Source organism: Nelumbo nucifera, chromosome 2 (assembly GCF_055504915.1).
Source record: "Nelumbo nucifera cultivar China Antique chromosome 2, China Antique-T2T, whole genome shotgun sequence".
NCBI lineage: Eukaryota > Viridiplantae > Streptophyta > Magnoliopsida > Proteales > Nelumbonaceae > Nelumbo > Nelumbo nucifera.
Genome location: NC_142650.1, coordinates 89,339,592 through 89,364,923, shown reverse-complemented (window position 1 = coordinate 89,364,923; position 25,332 = coordinate 89,339,592). Strand labels below are relative to the sequence as shown.

Genomic DNA, 25,332 nt, shown 5'->3' with positions numbered 1-25,332 from the left:
TCATATATACATCCTCCTCAATATCTCCATGGAGAAATGCATTTTGTATATCTAGCTGTTGAAGAGGCCATCCTCTAGAGAGAGCAATACTTAAAACAACACGTATGGTTGTGGGTTTGATAATAGGGCTGAATGTCTCTGTATAATCAATGCCAGGACGTTGATGAAATCCCTGAGCAACTAGTCGCACTTTATAGCGACTGATGCTGCCATCTATGTTTTGCTTAATACGAAAAACCCATTTGCATCCAACAAAATTGATGTTAGGGGGGGGGTACCAACACCCAAGTTTGATTGTGGTGTAAGGCATCAATTTCAGATTGCATAGCTGCTCGCCATTCTGAACTGGCATTGGCCTCAGCAAGTGATGTTGGTTCAGTAGACAAAGAGTATAGTGGATACTTGGAAGCCATATATGTTTTAGGTTTGAATATCCCACTTTAGTTCCTGGTCTGCATAGGATGATAGTTTAGAGGAGTAGAGGAGGGCAACACTTGAGCATCATTAGTAGAGGAGGGAGAAACAAGTTCACTGGTACTGGTTTCTGGTTCAGGTGAAGGAGATGGAGCAAAACCAGTTGGTGAAGGTGAGGTGCATGACTATACCAAATCAGGTGATGCAGATGAGGGTGGTAAGGAGAATGGCGGGTTAGCGGAATGTGCAATAGGAGGAACAATAGTAGTAGTGGAACATGGCACTAAAGGGACACGACTTACCATAGAAGGCGGTCCAAGAGAAAACCGTAAAGGTGAAGATTTCTGTTTGGGTTCATGAGATTTAAATGGAAACACATCTTTATCAAATAGGACATGCCGGGATGTAAAAATGCGTTGAGAGGGCAAATATAAGCATTGATATCCTTTGTAATTATCATAGTATCCCAATAATATGCAAGCTGATGAATGAAAGTCCATTTTATTACAAGCACAGGGCCGAAGATATGGGAAGCAGAAACACCAAAAACCTTTAAGAACTGACAGGCTTATGTTTGAACAACAGTTCAAATGGTGATTGCATGTTGAGTATCGGCATGGGAAGTCTATTAGCCAAAAACACTGCTGCATGAAAGGCCTCCCACTAGTAATCTCGAGGCATTGAGGACTTTGCTAATAATGTCAGTCCTATTTCAACAATTTGGCGATGGCGCCTTTCAACCATCCCATTTTGCTCATGCGTATGTGGACATGAGAGTCGATGAGAAATGCTACAGTACTCAAGGTAAGATTGAAACTTTCTAAACTCTCCCCCACCATCAGTTTGAAGACATTTAATTTTAACATTGAATAGATTTTCAACTTGTTGTTTAAATTTGACAAATGTAGGAAGTGCATCTGATTTGTGAACAAGAGGAAAAATCACACTAACATCTGCTAAAGCCATCAACAAAAACGATATCGTACCTGAATCCATTAATGCAGTTCACAGGAGATGGTCCCCATACATCACTAAAAATAAGTTCAAGCGGAGATGTATATGTAGTAGAACTAGAAGAGAATGGTAGTTTATGTGATTTTCCAAGAGGGCAAGAATGGCACAATGTCATCCGCATATTAGAAGATAGAGGAAGATTATTGGAGGTGATTACATATTGAATCAGCCTTGCAATAGGATGCCCAAGCCTTTCATGCTAGTGATCAATAGAAGTCTGCACCCCAAGGAATGTAGTAGGAGGAGGGACATTATTTGTAACTCCACTTGAAATCCCCTGTAATTCATATAAGCCATATTTACTATGACTTTGAAGTAACACTTTGCCTGTCTCTCGGTCCTTCACAAAGAACTCATTGGGGTGAAATTCAAAGAAAAAATTGTTGTCCTTAGAAAATTTAGCCACAGAAAGTAGATTCTTAATAATGTTGGGAACATGGAGTATGTCTTTCTAAATAAAGGAATATTCAAAAGCATGTAATGTAGAGGTACTAGTATGTGCAATAGACAGACCTTCTCCATTGCCAATTGTTCTTTGATCTAGTCCGGAATATTCCGATTGAAGATGAAGATTTGCCAAGTCTGCAGTCATATGGTGGCTTGCACCCGAATTTGGGTACCAACCATTACCAATGATTGAACCAATTGTAGCAGTGTATGTAGAAGGAGATGAATCAGGGCGAAAATTCTTATCAAAACGAGCCCTACACGTGTTAGCTGTAAGATTGAATTTGAGACATATCTAGCACCTAACCCCTTGATAGGGATTAGGTTTCTTATCTTTCTGCTCACCTGGCTTTGACTTAGACTTGTAGCCATCTGTTTTGAATGATTGAGACTGCTTTTGGATTGCAACATTGGCCTGGGGAGATATTGGATCAAACAGAGATCTAGTGTGCTGCATTCGAATCTCATGATTGAGAAGAATAACATGTATGTCATCAAATGATAGATCTTCTCCTTTCAGCAAGAGAGTAGTAACAAGAGATTCATAGTCTGGGCCAAGTCTTCCTAGCACAAATTGAATCAGTTCAGAATCTATGACAATTTCACCAACAGAACTAAGGCTATCAGAGATCAAACGAGCCTTTTCTAGATAATCAGCCATTGATTGATTCATCTTCTTCAAATAGGTCATTTCAAATCTGAGTTGCATCACATGAGCTTTTGATTTTGAAGCAAACAGTCTTGACATGGCATTCCATATGCTTCTTGAGGTTGTGTGCCCAATAACTTGGGCCAAAACACCTTTTGAGAGAGAAGCAAGAATCCAACTGAGGAGCAACTGGTCCTATTGTTCCCATAAAATGAAATCTGGATTCATGGTATAAGTACCATCCTTCTCAATGGTCTTAGGTGGGCATTGGAAGGGTATTACACAGAAACACACCACATATCATGAATCAACTATGTACTTTATTCATTTACAATAAATGTCATAAGTACATCAAACTGATTGGAGCTAAGGGCATACAAAACTATCTAACAGCTCCCACTTACACTTAGGTCCAATCTAGAATAAGTCGGAGTCCCATACTTTCCACGTGTTTCTCTAACACTTTCTGTGTGAGTGGCTTAGTCAATGGGTCTACAACATTCTCCGCTAAAGCTATGTTCTGAATTAGGGCGTCCCCTCTACCAACAATCTCCCGCAGTACGTGGTACTTACTCTCGATGTGCTTGGACTTCGAGTGGGCTCGTGGCTCTTTATCCTGAGCAATGGCCCCATTGTTGTCGCACAACAATGGGATGAGTGATGTGCTGGATGGAACTACTCCCAACTCTTGGATGAACTTATTAATCCACACGGCTTCCTTGGCAGCCTCAGTTGCGGCAATGTATTCGGCTTCGGTTGTGGAATCCGCCGTGGACCCCTGTTTGCTGCTTTTCCAGCAAACAACACACGATCCTCGTGAATACGTAACCAGATGTAGACTTTCTATCATCAAGGTCTGACTAGAAGTCAGCATCAGTATACCCTTGGATCTGTAGTGATGCACCATTGAATACTAGACAAAACACTTTTGTCCTTTAAAGGTACTTAAGTATGCATTTCACAGCGGTCCAATGCTCCAGCCCTGGGTTGCCTGAAATCTGCTTACTACACTCACCGCGTGAGCAATATCGGGGCGAGTGCACAGCATGGCATACATGATGCTCCCCACGGCAGAGGCATACGGAGCATTCTTCATGTCCTCGATCTCAAATGTCTTGGGAGACATCTTCTTGGAGAGAGCAACTTCGTGCCTGAATGGAACGTTTCCCTTCTTAGAGTTTTCCATGTTGTAAGTTTTGATGATTTTGTCAATGTAAGCAGATTGGGATAATCCTATTATCCACTTCGATTTATCTCTATAGAGTCGAAGACCTAGTATATAAGACGCTTCTCCAAGATCTTTCATGGAGAATTGCTGTGAAAGCCATAATTTGACTGAGGTCAACATTCCCACATCATTCCCAATGAGTAGGATATCATCCACATACAGAACCAAGAACGTAACCTTATCCCCACTGGTCTTCCTATAAACAAAGGGCTCATCCAGATTCTGCTCAAAGTCAAACATTTTGATAGTAGAGTCAAATCGGATGTTCCAACTCCTAGAAGCTTGCTTAAGTCCATATATGGATCTATTTAGTTTGCATACCATGTGTTCTTGACCCACAACTATGAAGCCTTGCGGTTGCTGCATATAGATATCTTCACTAAGATCTCCATTCAGGAACGCAGTTTTGACATCCATTTATCAAATCTCGTAGTCATGGTATGCTGCTATAGCTAGCAGGATCCTAATGGATTTAAGCATGGCCACAGGTGAAAAGGTTTCCTCATAATCGATGCCCTCTTTCTGAGTGTACCCTTTCGCCACCTGACGAGCTTTGTAGGTCTCAACCCTTCCATCGGGGCCCTTCTTCCTCTTATAGATCCATTTGCAACCAATTGCTTTTATCCCAGGGGGCGAATCTACTAGAGTCCAGACTCCATTGGTCTCCATTGAGTCCATCTCAGCTCTCATGGCATCTACCCACTTAAGGGAGTCTATGTCCAACATCGCTTCCACATAAGTCACGGGATCCTCCTCGCTAGTTAAGGCTTCCACCAGGTAACTATCCTGGTCATAACCAAAATGGACCGATGGCCTGGATACCCAGGTAGATTTTCTAGGTTGGTCACTACCTGGAACTTGTGGGACATTTCCCACTACTCTTAAGCTCTCCTCATCAAGAACAACTTCCTGACGATAATTGTTTAGGATGTAATCCTCCTCCAAGAAATGGGCATTCCGACTACAGAACACCTTCTGTTCTCTTGGGTCATAGAATAGATAGCCCATAGTGCTTTTGGGGTAGCGTACAAATAGGCAACGGTTGGTTCGGGATTCCAATTTGTTTGGGTTCGTTCTTTTAACATGTGCCAGACAACCCCAAATCTTCAAGTGTCTGACACTTGGTTTCTTTCCGCTCTATAGTTCATATGGAGTGCTCGAAACCGATTTGGTTGGAACCCTATTCAGCGCGTAAATCGCAGTGTCTAATGCATATCCCCAAAAGGATGTGGGTAACTTCGAGTGTGTGAGAAGTGACTGGACCATACCAAGTAAGGTCCTATTCCTCCTCTCTAAAACACCGTTAAGTTGTGGTGTAGCAGGAGGAGCTAACTGCGATACTATCCCATTGACCTTCAAGTAGTCCCTGAATTCGTCAAAGAGATACTCGCCACCTCGATTGGATCAAAGGGTCTTAATTTCTCTCCCCAACTGTTTCTCGACCTCTTGTCTAAACTCCTTGAACTTTTCAAAGGATTTAGACTTGTGTCTCATTAGGTACGCATAACCATACCACGAATAATCATCGGTGAAGGTGATGAAGTATATGTGTTAGTTACGATTCCTAACATTCAGGGGCCCACATACATCACTATGTATAAGGTCAAGCATGCCCGTACATCTTTTAGGCTTGTCGCCGAATGGCCGTTTTGTCATCTTACCACGAAGGCAAGGCTCACAGGTGGGAAGATCTTCTCCAATTAGAAAATCCAAAGGACCATCCTTTACCAACCTTGTGATTCGATCAATACCGATATGGCCAAGACGGTAATGCCACAGGCACATGGGACTAACGGTATCACGAGTTCTCTTGGCCAAGACGGTAATGCCATAGAGACCGTTCTCTAGTTCCTCGCATGCGATGAATTTGTTGTTTCTTTTAATAGTAATCGTATTACTAAAGAAAACAGAATATCCATTAGCACACAATTTTGAGACAAAAAACAAATTTCTTCTTAAATTCTGTACATAAAGACAATCTTTAAGTACAAGTGATCCTTCTCTAAAAAACAATTCTACGCTACCGATGGCCATAGCTGCAACACTTGCAGAAGTTCCCAAGAAGAGTGTCACCTCTCCCTCCCTAAGTCTTCTGCTTATTCTGAAACCCTTCAATGTGTTACATGCATGAGTTGGAGCCCCGGAGTCAATATACCAGGAAGCAGAAGTAACCAACAAATTGGTATCTATGACACAGGATTCGGGATCACCTTTCTTGGATTCCAGGTAGGCAAGACAGTTCCTTCTCCAGTGGCCGGTCTGGTGACAATGGTGACAGGCATCGGATGCCTTGTCCTTCTTCTGTCTCTTGGATTTGTTGCCCTTTTTCTAGGGCCTCTTCTTAGACCTTCTCTTCTTGCCACGCTTGCCTGCTTCCATAAGCATGGCGATGGCTCATCCTTACGAATCAGTTCCTCAGCACGTTGCAACATATTGCTGAGCTCTTGTAAGCTGAGTTCACCTTATTCATGTTATAATTCATGATAAACTGATTGTAGGACGAAGGTAAAGAATTCAGAATGGCATCTACCTTGGTGACGTGGTCTAGCCCAGACCCTAGGGCTTCCATCTCGTTTATGTATCCCGTCATCTGAAGACAATGGTCATGCACTTGCTGTCCCTTGGTCATTTGAGCGGTCATGAACTGCTTCAAGACCTTCTACTGAGTAAAACGATTATGCTCTTCGTACAAAGTTTTCAAACTATCAATATGTCCTTGGCCAGTTCGATCTGATCGAACTGCCTCTGTATTGGATTGTCCAGAGAAGCTATGATATAGCATTGGGCCAGGGAGTTCTTTTCCTCCCACTCCAGGTAGTACCTTCTGCGGGCCTCAGAAGCCCGATCACCTGGACGCTCCAGGGCGGGACTTTTGGCAACTTTATCCAATTTTTCAGAAGCCAGTACCAACATGAGGTTACGGTACCAATCAGTGTAATTAGGGCCCTTAAGTTTGTTGTCATCAAGAAGCTTGGCGAATTGTCCGTTAGCCATTTTCTGGTAAAACAACAAACATTAGTCCACAACCTAATTTGATTCAGATTCATTACATAGATATGGCTTTTAATCTATGTTCCATTCCCATTTGTTCATCTCTGAGATTTCCCTCCCATCTCAGTGACGAAGACAACGACTTGTCTTTGGAAATGTGGGAATCCACATAAGGTGCATGGAGCCAACTGTTTCAGCTACAAAACCCCACCACCTTTCTATGAAGGATCATATCCACTCAGCATATGAGTTTTCCCTTTGGCCTTTGTTAGACAAGGTCCAGAGCCATTTTCAGGTAAACCTTTATGTCCAATGAGTGCTCATCCATCATCATATTCGTGAACGCCAAGGTACCGTGAGAGAGTTCCCATTTTCTGGTGATTCCCCTCCCACATCGGTCTATGACGCCCCTATCATCTTATGAAACACTCAAACAAGCCCAACAACAAATGGATAGCCCATTTTTTGGTGTGTTTCCTCATTACTGAAGGACCCACCCTCATGCTAATGATAGAAGGCCTTTAGAGAGTTCATCATATGAATCTCCCTATCACATGCACTCATATTTGCTAGAGGGAACGAAAAAATTACGCCCTAGTTTAATTTAGGTCAAACCACTAACTTTCATAAAGCCAGATTTTTAGTGGGCCCAAATCGGCTAGGGTTCCGCACGTTTCCTCTTTAGGATGTGTGGGGCCCACCACTGAGGGAGGTCATCTAATGACCAGTAGAGACACCATGGCAATGATGTGCATTTAGCCTTGGTGTGCGCAAGAGCCACTATCGAATCAGCATGGGCCAAGCACTTATGGCCCATGAACGTAACACATCAAACATCCATACATCACATGCAGGGAAGAATTGATCCAATCAATTAATAACTGTAAAGCCCATTTAAAGCCCATAAATTAACCATTAATATTATCTAGGTATATGGGCCGAAATTAGGGTTAATCAATTTGGTCCATATAGCTTTATCTGCGAAGTGGGCTTTTTGTAGTTTTAACAATTTAAAACTGGGCCTTTACAGGTTAGGCCGAATTAAACATTCAATTAATTATCAATCCTTAGGCCCATTAGTGGAAGAATTAGGGCTGACATTCCGCCTTGATCGAATCCTAGATTCGGTCCAACCAGTTTGGACCAATCTGGTTCAAATGGGTCTAGGGTTTGATCTTTAATTAAAGATTTAATTCAAGAAATTAATCTGAAATTAAATACTGATAAAAGAAAATCAAGAATCGGTCAGATAGGGCTGTTCACACAACCCATCGTGCAAAACAGAGGTTAGATCACAGTTTACACTTTCATAAACTGCAAAACGCAGATAGCGATTTTCCCATCTGCGAAGTCTCCTTCCTTGCGCCGTCATCTTTGATCCAAAATAAAAATAAATAGAAAACCTAATTTCTATTATATTTACATCAGATCGAATGCCTATATATTCAGTCTAAAAAATAAAAAAAAAAAAACGTTTCACAGGCCAAATGTAATAAAATAATCAAGAAAATGCAAAATCGCAGATTACTTGCACCAATAAAGATTTCGATCGACATGTGTACGAACAGCCCATAAATCAAGAAAATATAAAGAAAAATTCTAAATAATAATCAGATGTATAAAATTTAATTTCAGATTAATCGCCCATCAACTTGGAACAAATTTTCTAGAAAAACCTTATATCTACAGAAATCGGGTAGAACACCTTCTACCCATTTGCGCAAGTTCAGATTTGATCCAATTCGGTTCAAGATTTGAAAACCTGGCTCTGATACCACTGAAGGGATGAGATATCAATCGTATGGACGCTCAAATCTTGCGGAATAGAATCGGCGAATTTCAAAAATTTCTCTCCATCCCACTGGGAATTGTATTCCCTATTTTAGAAATATCATATTTTTCAATGATCAATCTTGAACCAAGAACCGAACCAGATCTGAACAAAAGCAGTAGGAGAAGGTTGTACCTGATATGGAGAAATAGTATCTCCCAATGGAGGTGTTTACAATAAATGTCATAAGTACATCAAACTGATTGGAGCTAAGGGCATACAAAATTGTTGAACACCTACAAGTTGTTCAATCGATCTGCAACTACCGCCACTACATCTGATCAACCACTCTTTTATTTTCTTCATTCTCTTTTTTGTTATTTTATTTCTACATTCTTTTAGATTTAATTCTTGTTCGTTTCTCTGTTTTGCATATCTGATTTTGTCTGGTTCAAGGCTAAGGTGTCTCGAGTGGTTTGAGGGTTGTAGAAAGGAAGGACGCCCGGTTCTTGTCAGGAGGGGTTCCTGCAAGCTGTACGGCCAATCTGCAGCTACCGCCACTGGATCCGAATTCTGGATCAACTTTGTTTATTTCTTTTATTGATATCCACACTTTGTTAAATTCTGAATTTTAGTTATTTTGTTTAATTCTGAATCTTTTAATTTCAGCAATAATAGATTTTATTTTCTTATTTTTTTGCAATTCTCGATTGTATTCTCTTGTCTGAATCTAAGTACATATTAGTTTTTCCCTTGCTTCTCTCTGGATACAACCCGTTCTCATCCCTTTACTGTGTTAGTAGTTGTTTGAGAATCGGAAAAATTGTATAAATGTTTAAACTGGTGTTTTGGGGTGTTTAACGATGCGCTTCTAGACACACCATCGACCTTCCTCTGCATGTTGGTCATCGATTCGGGACCACACCGTGTTGTCTGACGCCTTGGGACATAACTTCGATCCAAGCCTTGTATTGCATTCCCAAGGGGTACAAACTTAGGTGCCCAAGAGCTAGTGAGAGACCCACAGATGCTCGGTCGGATGATCTCTGTGTGTACGAGCACAGCCTGATAGCCGGGTTGAGATTTTCGTTGTGTAAGGGGTTCATCAAGGTGTTCAGGTGGTATTGGGTACTTCTTGTTCAATTAATGCCAAACTCTTTTAGGTTTTTTGATCGACCTTCTTTCCTATTGCTTCATCCATGGCCTTGAGATTACCTTGGGGATGGTTACCTATTTTCTTCAACTAAAGCACCACCAGCAGGGGTACTTTTATTTCTCGCCTTAGTAGCGCATCAAGGTGTTGGTCGGGGCACCCTCGACGGTGAAGCACTGGAAGGAGAAATTCTTCTTTGTGCACTTTCCTGGAGGCTCACCTTTGCTGGCCGAGCTCTAGAAGCCGAGGACAAAAGTGAAGGTGCCTGCCCCTACCCAGCTTACAGAGGAAGAAAGGGTGTCAATAGGGATGATCGAGGAGGTTGATGTAATGGAATACACATCCTTCTCGAAGTTGATTAGTGTCGGGCTAATGAGTGAGGGAACCGGTCTATGCACCATGTTGATTTTACTGGTCTTTCTTCTTTTTCGAGCTTTTTGACTTGTACTGCCAATTGTTTGTCATGCACAGGTGCTCAAATGGCCAGCCGTAAGGAGACCTCCCGCCGTATGAGTGCCGCGGCAGATAGGGCGCGAGCTGGAGGGGCTCAGGGGGTTCAGCCCCGAAGTGAAGAGGCACAGCCAAAGTCAGTGAAACACACTCCTCGGAAACATAAGAGGTCGAGGTGAGCCAATGAAGAGGTTGTGGTAGTTAACCTGGAGGAGTGTGCTCTGGCCATTCACTCTCCCCCGCCCCCTCTACGGGATAATGTACTAGAGGGTGGTGACCCCGTGGTCTACGTGTCACGGTGAAGTGTTCAGCCCAAGGACAGGCTAGGGATAGAGGGTGTGGCCGAGCAACTTCTTCATGGTTTGCTGATGCCAGCCATTAGACATGAACTCTCCGAGTCTTCAAGTAGTGCTCTGGAGAGCCTGGTAACATTTCAAGCCATGTCCGTAAGTCTTCTCGCTTGCTCTAGTTACTTTTGTTTTGGGCGGTCACTCTTGTTGTGTTGACACTTGTTTTTTTTTTTCTTTGGCAGAATGCTTGCTTGGAGATTGTCAGGATTGAGCATCTTTGGACGGTGTGATGCCTCTATGAGACAAGGCATGCCAAGGTGGAACGGTTGAGGGCTTAGTTGGCCGAGCTTGAGGTTGCGCGGGCTTGGTTGGCCGAGCTTGAGGCCAAGAACACCCAATTAAGGAGCAGCATAGAGGAGAGGAGCGAGACCATCCGCAAGCTGAAGGACTGCATCTCCACCCTTAAGGGGGTATGGGAGGTGTTGAAGAAAGAGGCCAACGAGTGGGTAGCCCGGGAAGAGGAGGAGGCGATCTCTAGGTTCAAGGCCTCACAAGAGTAGCAACACAAGATGGATAACTTTGCCTTGCGCTACGGGAATGAAGGATTCTACCTTTATCGAGACAAGGTTTTGCGCCGACTCCCCAACACTATCGAGGTCGTGTAGGGCTTAGGCCCATATGATCCTGTTACACCTCCCGAGGGTGACATTGCTGCTTCTGAAGTGCCTGAGGAGGTCGAGGAATGAGGTGTTCACCTGCCGCCACTACTGTTGACTTTATTATGTTCTTTTGGTGTTTGTTCCCCACTTTTTTGTTGTTGTTGATGTATAGGGCTCGGTATGCCGAGCTTTCACACTTGTAATTATCTTTTGTCGTTAATGAAAGACACCTTTTGTTCCAAGTTGTGTGTCCCTGGCCGAGGTCTAGGGAAATTATTTTTAGTGGTTAATTATCTTTTTTTAGTCGAACTTAGTTGTAAGCCTCAGTCTTCTCCTGGCCGAGGTCTAGGGTAGCTGAGATCTTGAAGTCCTGGTCTTTGACTTTCACTGGTCGAGATGCTTCCGAGTTCTCATCATTTGGGGAAGCTCAGTTGGCATCTGGTCTCGAGGAGCCTTACGCTCTTATTGGGCTGGCCATTCCTTGACGAGCTTTGGTCTGACGGCCAGTCAAGAAAGTGTGCGAAGTTTGATGGCTGCCCCCTAGCCTTAGGAGGCGGAGGTGTCCTTTCTGTTTTTGGCTTTGGCCATCATTGGCCGAGTCAATTGGCTGCCTTTATTGACTATGCATTGTCGAATGCATCGTGGGCTCTGGCCGTTAGGGTTTGGCTGAGTCAGTGCATGGGTGCCTCGGCCGTTAGAGTTTAGCTAGGTGATGCATGTTGCGCAGCATGTGCTATATTGTGCAGTGTGTTGTGCGGTGTGTGAATAGTGTGTGTCGTGTAGGGTGTGTTGGACAACTGATTCTAGAAAATGTTGTTTTTATTGATGTCGATCATTGATAGTACATTCTTAGATTCCTTGGTATGGGCTTTCTGTCGAGGTATTCTAGTCTGTAGGTTCCATGTCTAAGGACTTTGGTCACTTTGTATGGTCCTTCCCAATTCGGTCCGAGCTTCCTTCTCCTGGCACGTGTACTATGACCTTGTGAAGGAGGAGGTCACCTATCTTGAACTCTCTTCTTTGGACTTTGGAGTCGTAGTATTTGGCCATTATGTGTTGTTGTGCAACCATCCTAAGGTATGCTCAGTCTCGTACTTCTTCCAATCTATGAACTATGCGCCGTTGTCGGTGATGAGAACCCGAGGAATGCCAAGCTGATAGACAATACCTTGCCAGAAGAAATTTTGGGCATTTTGTGTGGTAATGTATGCTAGGGCATCGACTTCTACCCACTTGGTGAAGTAGTCCACTACAACCAGGAGGAACTTCTTTTACTTGACCGAGGTGGGGAAGGGTCCGAGGATATCCATTCCCCACTGTGCGAAGGGCCACAGACTAGTGATCGCCTTTAGGGCGTCTACTGGCTGGTGATGGAGATCAGAGTGCCTTTGGCAATAGTTGCACTTCCTAACCAGCTGGGTGGAATCTTGTTTCATGGTCAACTAGAAGTGCCTTGTGAGCCAACGTTCGAGCGCCGGGGTGATCTCCGTAGATACCTTCGTCTATCTCCTTGAGGACATAATCGGCCTTAGAGGGGGGAAACACCTTAGGTAGGGGAAAGTGTGACTGGTGGTAAATCTATCCTTGTGAGGGAGTATCGGGCCGACCCGTGTGCAAGTCTTTTGGCTTTGGCTCGGTCTCTTGATAGTGTGCCATCCTGAGGTACTGTATTATGGGGTCCATCCAGGATGGGCCGTGCTGAACAGGGAGAACAAGAAAGGCCATTGGTGCGATGCTGGGTAGGGCCAATGTATCTATTCAGACCGTTGTGTCGAGGTTGGTCCGTGATGAGCTAGCTAGCTTCGAGAGTGTGTCAATTCGTATGTTCTCAACTCGAGGGATCTGCTGAATGGTGAAGTGTTTGAGCCGTTGAATGAGCTCCCTTGGCAGGTAACTTGTCATGGTCGGGGTCCATGTCTCAAACCGGCTATTGATCCAGTTGACTACTAGTTGAGAATCGCTGAAGGCCTCGACTTGCCAAGCATTGAGGTCTAGGGCAAGCCCAAGTTTTGCGATTAGAGCTTCATACTTAACTTCATTGTTAGAGGCCTTGAACTTGAACCTGAGGACATGCTCTAGTATCGTGTTGTCCAGACCGAGAAGGATGAGCCCGGCCTCGCTACCTTGCTTGTTGGATGAACCGTTGTCCTGGGAGAGTCCATATTTGCAGTGTTGCGACTGGGTCCTGTGTCGTGAAGGTGCATTTAGCGAGGAAGTCGGCTCGGGCTTAGGCATTGATGGCGGACCGAGGTGCATAGTCAATGTCGAACTCGCTCAGCTCCACACTTCACTTGACAAGGCGGCTAGATGCTTCTGACGTCTATAGAACTTGTTTAAGAGGTTGGTCGGTGAGCACTTGGATGTTGTGGGCTTGGAAGTATGGCCTGAGCTTTTGTGCCGAGGTGATTAAGGCCAGGGCTACCTTCTCTAGACTTGAGTATCGGGTTTTCGCGCCATTAAGGACCTTGCTGGTGTAGTAGATCGGCCTTTGTACCCAGTTTTCCTCCTTGACTAGTACTGATCTGACCACCTCATCTCCAGCTAAGAGATAAAGCAATAACTCATCTCCAGGGCTCGGCTTTGTGTGGAGAGGTGGCGAACTCAGATACCTCTTTATCTCTTGGAAGGACCGTTCACATTCCTTGGTCCACTAGAAATCTTTCATCTTTTTCAGGGCCTTGAAGAAGGGCAAACATCGGTCCACAGACTTTGACATGAACCTGATGAGGGCAGCTACTTGTCTGGTGAGGCGTTACACTTCTTTGTAGGTCCGGGGTGATTGCATGTCTAGGATGACTTGGATCTTTTTCGGATTGGCTTCAATTCCTCTCTGCATAACCTTGAACCTTAGGAATTTGCTGAAGCCAACCCCGAAAGCACACTTTGTAGGATTCAACTTCATTCTATACTTCCTGAGGGTGCCAAAGACATACTTGAGGTCGGCTAGGTGGTGCTCGACCTTCTTGCTCTTCGCTAGCATATCGTCTACGTAGGCTTCTATGTTGTGGCCAAGCTAATCCTTAAATGCCTCGTTCATCTGTTCTCTAGTAGGTTGCGCCGGCTTTCTTGAGGGTGAAGGGCATAGCCTTATAGTAGTAAAGTCTGTAGTCGGTGATGAAGGCGGTCTTCTTCTGGTCGTCTGGATGCATTTGGATTTGGTTGTAACTTGAGAACACATCCATGAAGCTTAAGAGTTCATGCCCCGCCATTGCATCAACGAGTTGGTCGATCTTCGGCAAGGGGAAGCTATCTTTGGGATAGGCTTTGTTTAGGTCAATGAAGTCAATGCAGATTCTCCACTTACCATTGGCCATCTTCACCATCACCATGTTCGCCAGCCAATCCAGGTACTTTACTTATTGGATAAAGCCAACGTCGAGCAGATTCTGGACCTCTTCGTTGATCACTTGCCACCATTCTGCAATGAAGCTTCTCTTCTTCTGCCTAATGGGTTGGTAGCGTGGATCGGTGTTCAAGTGCTGGGTGATGAACTTCGGGTCGACCCCTGGCACGTCCATTGCCGACCAAGCAAACATGTCGGCATGGTCCTTCAGCTGTTGTATGAAATCTTCCCGAAGACGATCTTCCAGGAGGGATCCGACCTAGACCGCCTTCTCAGGGTCTTCTTTGGAGAGCAGAACCTGGATGAGATCTTCGATGAGCTGGTTGCACTGTGTCTTCAGCTCGTCTCGCAGGTTTATGCTCTCGGTGGTCAGCGTCTTTGCGGCTTGGTGCTTTCCTCAGCAAGATGTTAGGTAATACTCTCTAGTCTCCACGTGCTACTCCCACTCCATATGGGGTCGGGAATTTCATCGCAAGGTGGAATGTGGAAGCCCGCAAAGCATTCAGGGTCGGCCGACTGAGGATGGCATTGTAGAACGAGAGGCACCGGACGACAATGAAGTTCACCATTGCTGTGGTTGTTATGTCACCATCTCCAATCAATAGGGGCAGTGTAATCTTCCCTTTAGGCATGAGGAACTCCTCGGAGAAACCCATCAGGGTAGTGTTCACTGGGGTAAGACGTTTTTTTCCGATGTTGAGCTGTTCAAAGGCTTCTTCGAAGAGGATGTCAGCCGAGCTACCCGTGTCTACCAAGATGTGCCAAACTTCGAAGTTTGCTATCTTAGTTGTGATCACTAGGGCGTCGACATGTGGGGTCTAGACTCCTTTGAGGTCATTGTCAGTGATGGTGATTGGATCCTCTTGCCTTTTCTTTTGCTCCCTGTCGTCGATCTCAAGGAGTCACGCATACGCCTTGCAGCCTGAGCTGCTCTCCCCTCCATAGGCCATCCCTCTTGAGATCACGACAATGGCTCCGGTTGGTGGAGTTCGGCCTGGGGGTCTGGGATGTGGTTCCTTCTTCGGTTTGTCCTCCTTAATGTCGATGAATCTACCGAGGTATCCATGCTTGATCAGGTCCTCGAGGTGGTGCAACAGATTGTGGCAGTTGTTTGTCTCGTGGTCGTGGTCCCAATGGAATTCACAGTACTTGTCCATGTTCCTTTTGTTGTTTTGGGATTTCATCTTCTCCGGCCACTTGATGTAGTTGTGGTCATGAATCTGCATCAGAATCCAACCGAGAAGCGTTCAGTGGCGTGAAGTTTCTAAAAGTCAGTGGTGGAGTCCTCGGTCTTTGGTCTGGTCGGCGGTCCTATCTCTTGTTGTCTCAGTCTGCCCTCTCAGTCTTACGTTCATTGGGGTCCCTTCTCTTTCTTTCATGTTGTTCTTCCTCATCTCTCAACTGTGCTTGTGCTTCTTCGGCATTGATGTACTTTTGGGTAGGGCTGTTCACAAATAAGTTCAAACCAGACAAACCGACCGAACCCAACCTGATTTGGTTAAATTTTCTTCACAACTAGTCGGTTTCAAGTTGGAAAGATGGGTAAACTGATAATTCAATTCGGTTTTGGTTTTCATATATAATATACATATTATATATTGGTTTTAAATATATATATATATATATATTGGTTTTAAATATATATATTTCTGATATATTTCAGTTTTAAATATATTTCCAAAAAAATATATTCTGAAATATTAAATATAATATGTATTTCCAAAATATATATATTTAAAACTGAAATATATATTTCGAAAATGTATATATTTAAACCAAAACTGACCTAAACCGACCAGGTCAGTTTTTCTTAATAGAGGGTCGATTTTGGTTTAATCTTTAGGTAACCCGAGCAAGTCGGGTTAGTTGAAAAAAAAAACTACTAAACCAACCCAACCCGACTCGTGAATAGCCCTACTTCTGGGCATTGGTCATCAGCGCAACCATAGCCTGAGGAGGGTTCTTCAAGATCGAGAAGTTGAATGGAGAGTGGCGTAGGCTGTGCATGATAGTTGTGACAGCCACCGACTGGTTCAGTGATCAGACTTGAAGGGCTTCGGAGTTGAATCTGGCCAGATACTTTCTGAAGGACTCTCCTTTTCTCTGTTGTACTTGCATGAGGCTTGCCGAAATCTTCTAGTGTTTCTGGCTGGCTATTAACTACACTAGGAACTGGTTCTCCAGCTGCTCCCAAGAGGAGATAGAGCGCGAGGGAATGGAGGAGTACCACGTTAGAGCCACTCCCTTGAGGGTCAGCATGAAATCTTTGTACATTAGGCCTTCAGACGAGTCATGCAGCACCATCTAGGTCTTGAAGGCTTCAAGGTAGTTGTTGAGGTCTGTGGATCCATCATACCTTTCAAACTGCGAAGCCCGCCATCCGGCTGGGGGGAGTTTGCCCATAATATCTTGGTTGAAGATTGGCTCTTTGGCAGGCTAGTTGTTGGGTTCCACAGGCCAAGCCATGGGAGGAGCCGTGCTTCTCTCAGCCTAGCTATGCTCTAGCTCGGCCAGGCATTGTCCGAGTTCCTTGATTTCTGTGTTCCTGTTGCCTAGTATTGGATGCATGGTCCTTTCTTTCTTGAGTATCGTCGGGTGATCCTTGATTGAACTGGATTCGGTGATAAAGACAGGCGGCTATTGAGTTCTTTTGTCGAACCTTTCTTTCACCAGAATCCGGGCAGGTCGGTGTGTTCGGTTGTAGTAATCATGTTCACGAGATTGGGCCGAGGAGACTGATCTTCTTGATGTTTGTTGTCTTTCTTGGTCAGGCCACGCCTTCCGCTTGTCCGACTGGTGCTTTTTGGGGTCCTTAGGGCGAGGATCGGCCACAATAAGCGTCGGGGTAGGAGGAGGGATGGCCTGAGGAGGTTGCACTGTAGAGCCCAACGCCTGCATCATCGCCAAGATCTAGTCGACCTTTTGTTGCAATGCCTGAAATTGGGCAAGGTCGACCGCGGCCTGTGGCTGGGGCTATTGTTGAGGCTCGCGTTGCGGATTGTGGTGAGAGTGGGATCCCAGAGTGGGGCTATTGTTTCTTGAACTGAGGTTGTAGTCAAATAATCTTGCCAACTAGGCGGAGTCGAGGTGGAAGGACAAAGCCGAGCAACAAGATCTGAAACCATGAACAAAGTCAGAGGCTCGAGGAGTTATTCCCTGGGTAGGTACTTTGACGCTCAAGTTAGTCAAGAATGGTGGGTGGTTAGGCTGAACAATTGAGAGAACAATGTTGGTCCGAGTAGAGTAATAGTTCTGGTGCTAGGAAGTCAAAAGTCCCTTACTTCAAGCGGAGATTACCTACTTATAGCCGAAGATCCGTGCCCAATTCGAATGAGGCTTGAGTTGTCCGTCGAGGTCTTCAGGATAAGACTTAATCCCTAGCGGAGCTGTCCTCCTTATCTGTACGACGCTCTCCTGTCTTGGTTGCGCTTATCTGATGACGTGGTACAAACGTGGCCAAAGTGATAAGGCAACCATGGAGGTGACACGTGGCACCCGGGGCCTACTTAACCATAACCCGAACAAATCATATGCTTAACTATAATTTATAAATTATAATTTTTATGTCTTAATGTTTTATGGGATGGAAAAAACCCAACTCTTCTATCCGACCATAAAACATGCATTGGCACAACTTCTAAGTGAAAATATAATTAATAATTATTTATTATTTATTTTCAAAAATTATAAAAAATAAACAAACATTATTCAAAAATAGTTATTAAAGAAGAAATTTCAATTTCTTTTTTTGATATGATAGATCATCTATAGAATTATAATATATTCAATCATTGTGATCAAATGATAAAATATAATTAATTAATTATTTATTTTTAATTCTAAAATATAAAAATAATAATTATTAAAGAAGAAATTTCAATTAGTCTTTTGGATATGATAAATCATCCATAGAATTATAATATATTCAATTGTTATGATCAAATGATAAAATAAAATTAGTTATTATTTATTTTTTAATTCTAAAAATATAAAAAATAAAAAAATAATAAGGATGAAATTTCAATTGATCTATGGATATGATAGATAAATCCATAATTCCATAGATCTAAAACATATTTAGTCTTTATAGGTAGAGAAAAAAATTATATTTTCAAATTTTTTGTTAATTTATATTTTCCCCAAATATCTTCATGAAATTTCCATAAGTCTACTGATAACACAAAAAAAGTTGTGATTTTAAATGTAAGAAATATAGATCAACATAAACTTAAATATTCAAGAAAAAAAAGAAATCACAAGATATTATAAAAAATTGGAAAATTTACTTATTTTTTCCATATTTTTTCAAAATTTGAAAAATCTTCAAAAAAATTAACGATTAACACTTGTTTCTTGCAAATTTTTGCAAATCTAGCACTCTAGGAATAGGGTTTGGAGTTTTAGAGTCATTTGGAGGTGAAAGAAGCATTATTTTAGGGAAAAGAAGCTTGCTTTCCCCCTTTATTTTTTTTTCAGTTTTTGGTCGTATATTTTTCATCGATATGCTCCAATACACCCTCGATACGGGTCTGATACGCATGAAAAAATATGAGACGCCCAATTTTCATGCGAGTCTCGTATCTGTTTTCCAAAGATATGATACGATACGCCTGATACAAGGCATATCGTATTGGAATTTTAAACCTTGACAGCAAAAGAAAAAAGAGAATGCAAGGGAGGAGGTGGAAGAGGAAGATGAGGAAGAAGAAAGAGGAGGCGAAGGAAGAAGGAAGAAGAGTATGATTGATGCATTTAGAGATAAAAGTTTGAATGAACACTGTTCATTTGGATGGGCATGTGCATTTTGGCACAAGTATGAACCAGCTCAAATTGGACCAAAATGTGAGAAGCTCCATTTTTAGCTTTTTTAAATAAGACCTAAAATGAGCTTCTTGCATCTTTTTGGTTAGGGTTTTTTGGCATAAAGATCTTTCTCTAATTAAACCAAAAAAAGACATAAATATGGGCTTCTATAATTTTAAAAAGCCGATAGCCCAAACAGTAATACTTGCCAAACGAGGCCTTTATTAATGGTGTTTTTAAGGCAAAAATTATATTAATTTCAGGTAAATGTCAAGCAAGATCCAAATCCGATTTATTAATGGTATTTTTAGTCCAAAATTATATTAATGTCAAGCAAGATCCGAATCCGATCTTAATCCGATGGATTGGGCCTTGGGCTTTTACATCTAGTCGTTTAGTGAATATAAGGGCTCCGTGGCCGCCACTTCCGTAGAGCTAGCATCGACCATCTTTGAAACCAGGGTTTTATTAGAGGATAAAAGCGGCGAAGGAGAGAGTGAAGAGATCTCTCCAAGACTCGAACAGAAGCGGCGTCCCCGGCGACGGACGGTTCCCGGTGAGGCTTCCATTCTCTCCTGTTGAAATAATCTGTTAACTCATATCTCATTCTCTGGTTTAAGCTGCGATTGTTAGGGCTTTTCTTTGTTTTCTCTTCCTTTTCAGTTGGATCTTGGTTGTATCAACTTGTTGCATTTCTGAACCGATATGTTAAATCTTGAGAAGCACTACTTGATTTTTCTTTGATGATTTTGTTTCCTTGTTAAGTGATGCGGAGGTGTCATCAAGTTCCTAAATGAACTTTTATGTTGCCTTCTTATTGATAGGGGTGGTTAGAGGATTGTGAGATCCGAAAAATGGTTGGTTTCATGAACTGTGATGCATTTCTGTTGAATTCATTACTAACTTCTGTTTATTACTTGTTAGTTTGTGCTGAATCTTTGGACTGATAAGTGCATTACTTCCTGGTAGACTGACTAAGAATTTGATTTCAAATTGATTATAATGCGAAACAGAGCATCAGACTTCTTGTATTGCGAAAACAACTCGAAGAAATTGTTTAGCAACTTGCAGACTAATCTAGTTTAGATAAAGGAAACGAGGTTCCAATTCGAGAAAACGCTAATAAACATCAAGTGTTGTATTCATTATAAAAAAAAAACATCAAGTGTTGTATTTTCCCGGTGGGCATTCCTAGAAGAAGGTCCATGACCACCACAGCAGCAATGTCTCTCAAATTCTTGGGACGTATAGAGAATTAGAAATGGGAGGCCTCTTGTTGAATATAATCAATTGGCATGGGAAAATTGGAGGGTCCTTGTGTGCTTGCCACCAGTGTTAATGGACCTTAATTTGATTTCAATTTGGCTTTAATGTGAAACATAGCATCAGATTTCTTGCACTGCGAAAATAACTTCAAGAAATTTCTTAGAACTTGCAGACTTATCTAATTTAGATAAATAAAACGAGGTTCCAGTTTGAGAAAACACTAATAAGAACCAATGTTGGATTTTCCCTGCTGGCATTCCTATTAAGAGGGTCCATCACCACCACAACAGCAATCTCTCTCAAAGTCTTGGGACGTATAGAGATAAGAGGCCACTTGTTAAATATAACCAGTTTGGCATGGGAATATTGGTGGGTCCTTCGGCACTTGCCAGTTGCCACCAATGTTAATGGACCTTATACTAAGTCAGCATATCTACATGATATTAGGCTTTATTGGCACAGCTTGTTTTCCTTTAGATAAGTATCTTCAATGAATTATTTTTGGATAAATCATCATTATCATCATCATCCAAGCCATATCCCAACTATATATGGGGTTGGCAACACGAAGTCTGTTAATGGATCTTGATTTTGGATAAATATTGCAGCCATTTGTTGCTGGAATACAAGTTTTATACTCTTACTCTTAATGTCATTGTTCAGGTAAGTCATGGTTAAGCATAACAATGTTGTGCCCAATGGGCATTTCAAAAAGCATTGGCAGAACTATGTCAAGACTTGGTTCAACCAACCGGCTCGCAAGACTAGAAGACGCATTGGTAAGAAATTTTGTTCAATCAATTTGTTTCTATTTCCTGTTTTGGGCTTTCTTTGTGATCATGAATTCACGACGCTAAGTTATGGTTGGTTGTTCATGTGAATTTTCCATGACAAACTTTTTCAGCTAGGCAGAAGAAGGCTGTAAAGATATTCCCTCGGCCTACAGCTGGACCTCTTCGCCCCATTGTTCATGGACAAACCCTCAAGTATAACATGAAAGTTAGAGCAGGAAGGGGATTTTCTCTTGAAGAGCTGAAAGTAAGATGGTGATATTTTATCATAATTTCATGTGTACTTTTTTGGTTCTACATATGAATTTTTCAGTCATCAGGAACAGTTTCCCAGAAAATGATGGGTGAACAATTGTAATATTTGAAGTAATTAAAACCTGTATATTGCTATTTCCAACCCTCGGATTTGGAGGAGATATTATAATCATTAGATATTTGAAGTAATTAATGCCACTGGGAGGAGATATTATAATCCTTGAATGTATTACAATCCTGCAATATCTCAAGTGATAGATAATGTCTCAAATGATAGATTTAGGTATATATTGTGTTCAGTTGGCTCTTTGTAATCTTGCAATTCTTCCTGGATTTTGTTTTTCTGCTTCCTGAACCTTGTTACCCTTTGTGCTTTCCAGGCAGCAGGCATTCCAAAGAAGCTTGCCCCTACCATTGGCATTGCAGTTGATCACCGCCGCAAGAACCGATCTCTGGAGGGTCTTCAAGCTAATGTTCAGAGGCTGAAGACTTACAAGGCTAAATTGGTTGTCTTCCCAAGACGTGCCCGCAAATTTAAGGTAAACACAAATTTTGAACCTTTTAGTCAAGAAACCCTGTAGTTTTTAATTTTAAGCATTGGATCCTTGCTTCCATGAACCATGTATTTCTACTAACACTACTCTTGTTCCAGGCTGGTGATTCTAGTGCAGAGGAACTGGCAACAGCCACTCAGGTCCAAGGTCCGTACATGTGCATTGAGCGTGAGAAGCCATCTATTGAGCTGGTGAAGGTTACAGATGACATGAAATCATTTAAAGCTTATGCAAAACTGCGTGTTGAACGGATGAACCAGCGACAAGTTGGTGCAAGGATGAAGAAGGCTGCAGAGGCCGAGAAAGAAGACAAGAAGTAGTAAGTTGTGACTAGTTAGACTTTGTAACTGTTGACATAGACCATCCAAATTTGAGTTCATTTCTTATAGTTTTGTCCTCCTGATTTACCATATCAAACCTCTTGAAATCATTTTGGATGTATATCCGCTATTTTTATATCTATTATTAGAGCACTCTGGTTAAACTCCTGTTTTGGGGGGATTGTGTTCTGAGGAGTAGATTTTCATGAAAGGAGGTCCTGTTGTTATGCAGGTTTGGATGGAAGATTTAATTTTCTTTGGCATGCAAGTTTTGTTCAAATTCTTTTCTTTCATGCCATTAAAATTCTGCAATGGGCAGGGAATGCACCTGCTTTGCGCTTGAGGAACTGATTTATTTGCCAGGGATCATCTATGAAGGTTTCAAAACCAATATCTTGTCCTCGTCTTTGTCATATGTTTTGACAATTACAGATGAAATCCACTCCGGATTTTCCCTTCAACTTTAGTCCACTTAATTTGTGACACCCCAAAAGAGGACGGTAACCAATTGGTAAGCCCTCTTGGGTTTCTAAGTTTTTATTAGGGTGAATCTTCTTTTGGTTTTCACCAAAAGAATAACTGGTTAAAACTTAAAAAGTTTGGCTGACGTCAAATTTTATTGACATGTTGAATGGGTTTGAAGGGAGAAGTGCAAATGCACCGGATGAAATCGTTCCTGTGGTTAAAATGAATTGGGCTTCTTAGATATTCCTTAAGGCTGTGTTTGGTTGGAATGCAAATAAATTTGCACTGATGCAAAATTATGGCAGTTCAAATGATTGGAGTGTAAGTTATGACCTATTTTTGTTTCAAAATTTATCTAATGTTGTTTGGTTGCAATTTAAGTAAGTAAATTAAGACATGAAGCAGAATAAAATAAAGGGAAAATTCCCGATTAGTACCCTGTACTTTGGGCCTAGTGCCACTTTGGTCCCCAACAATGTTCAAAATTTCGTCACGTATCGGCCGATACCGGTTGATATGTATCGTTTCAGCAAGTTTTCAGCACGGTACATGGTACCAAATTGAATGTGCCGTATCTATTCGTCCTATCGTGTCCGTATTGTTGAGTATCGGTGCATTTTGACATTGTATCGATCGATATGCTATTGGTATGGTAGCGTATCGATCTATCGATCGATATAGTACGATTTTATTGTGGCGGAGACGCAAATATAACTCCCTTCGAAAGAAGACTTCTAAACTCATTTTAAAAGCCTTTTTTCTTTTCCAAACCCTTCAAAAAGTTTTTTAACCTTTTTAAAGGCTCTAATCTTGTAAAAATTTGCCAAAACATCTATAAATTTGTAAGATTCAACAAGTTTTTCAAGGTTGTGAAAAAAAGGAGTGAAACTAGATATGTTTTTTCAAATTTCTTTTACATTTTTAGCCAATGTTAGAAAAGATAAGGGAAAAGAAAGTGGTTTGCCCCCTACCCCTTCAATTGGGGGCTTCACCCCCAGACTCCCCCATCTCCCTTTTAAAACATTGATATTTATTTTTTTAATTTTTAGAATAAAATATGCAAAATAATTATTTCATCTATTCTGTCCATAAATCCATTCAATTTTTTGTTACATATTTACTTTTCTTAATTTTAATTTAACTTTTAGAATAAAACATGCAAAATAATTATTTGAATAAAAATAAATAATTATTTAGTTTTTAGAAAATTAGAATAAAACATGCAAAATAATTACTTGATCTATTATGTCCATAATTAGATAGTATGTTTATATTCCCAACTTCCCGTTTATTGATTATAATATGTTCTTTCGTAAAACCCACTAAAATGTGTTATGTTTATGCATAAATAGCTCATTTATGTCTTATATTTAGTAATATTGATGTTTATTTATGATTTATTAGAGTATTTATAGCATTTCCATGTGTATCCTAATTTTTTGTCCGTATCCATATGTATCCAAGGCGTATCCCGATACATTTTTTAAATTTTCCTTTCCGATACGCATAGCGTTTCTGATACTTTGAACCTTGGTCCCCAAACTTTCAAAATGTGACAATTCAATACCTACTATTAACTAGCTTTTAACCCTATTAAGTGGCATTTGAAAATGATACAATGTCCTTCAAGTGTTATTTAATTTTCTTTATCAACCATCTAAATGTTGACAAACAAATAACAGTCCCAAATCTTTGCTTTTTCCATTCAAGAAAGTTGGAGTCATGTTTGAGTGGGCATTTTGGTGACCCCAACTTTCTTGAATAGAAGAGACAAGGATTTGGGGCTGTTAATTTTTTGTCAATGTTTGGATTGTTGATAAAGAAAATTAGATGACACTCGAAGGGCACTTATGTCTTTTTCAAATGCCACTTAACAGTTAATTAATAGCAGGTACTGGATTGTCACATTTTGAAAGTTTGAGTACTGAATTGTCACATTTTAAAGTTTGGGGACCAAAGTGACACTAGGCCCAAAGTACAGGGTATTAATTGGGAATTTTCTCTAAAATAAAATCCAAAACAAAATTAAATGACAATTTGCGTTTTTTTATTTGCACTTCCATGCATTTGTACTAGTGTAAATAAAATTGCACTGCAATTACAACCTAAAGGATTGGTGTCCATTTGACCTTCAACAACTTTCTGCCTTGAAACTTCTCTTGCCGCATGGATGACTGAGGATGTTTTGGTTCGGGGAATGAAGTGTCATTGTCTTTTCCTTTCGCCTGAGGGTGTCAATGGACTAGGAACCAATTTAAATTAAAACAAATTGAATAGATTGAAAGGTCCAAACATTGAATTGGACCGGTCCAAAATATTTATGGTTTGGATCAGACTTGGTGCATTTGTAATGGACTCACATTGGATTGGATCGAATTGGACTAAATCCAGTCCCCATTTGAAACCCCTACTTCTGCCAATGTTGGGAAAGAAAAAGAAATTTGAGGATGTTTTGACTACCATAACTAT

The 25,332-nt window shown here is 41.6% G+C and overlaps 1 protein-coding gene across 1 annotated transcript; it reads left to right on the top strand.

The window, feature by feature from the left end:
- The first annotated feature begins 19,630 nt into the window (after positions 1-19,630).
- Positions 19,631-22,642, top strand: LOC104606034 (large ribosomal subunit protein eL13z-like). The gene is made up of 5 exons (XM_010271050.2): positions 19,631-19,768; positions 21,142-21,257; positions 21,383-21,516; positions 21,905-22,063; positions 22,177-22,642. Exons 2-5 carry the CDS (start codon positions 21,149-21,151, stop codon positions 22,396-22,398), a joined length of 624 nt encoding a protein of 207 aa, XP_010269352.1. The 5' UTR covers positions 19,631-19,768; positions 21,142-21,148; the 3' UTR covers positions 22,399-22,642.
- Positions 22,643-25,332: the final 2,690 nt, after the last annotated feature.

What these genes read in the sequence shown, in the direction of transcription:
- LOC104606034 (XM_010271050.2), top strand. Translation starts at nt 21,149, where the DNA reads ATGGTTAAGCATAACAATGTTGTGCCCAATGGGCATTTCAAAAAGCAT. An exon ending in TTTCTCTTGAAGAGCTGAAA is followed by an intron (nt 21,517 to 21,904) that starts GTAAGATGGTGA and finishes TGTGCTTTCCAG; the next exon opens with GCAGCAGGCATTCCAAAGAA. An exon ending in GACGTGCCCGCAAATTTAAG is followed by an intron (nt 22,064 to 22,176) that starts GTAAACACAAAT and finishes CTCTTGTTCCAG; the next exon opens with GCTGGTGATTCTAGTGCAGA.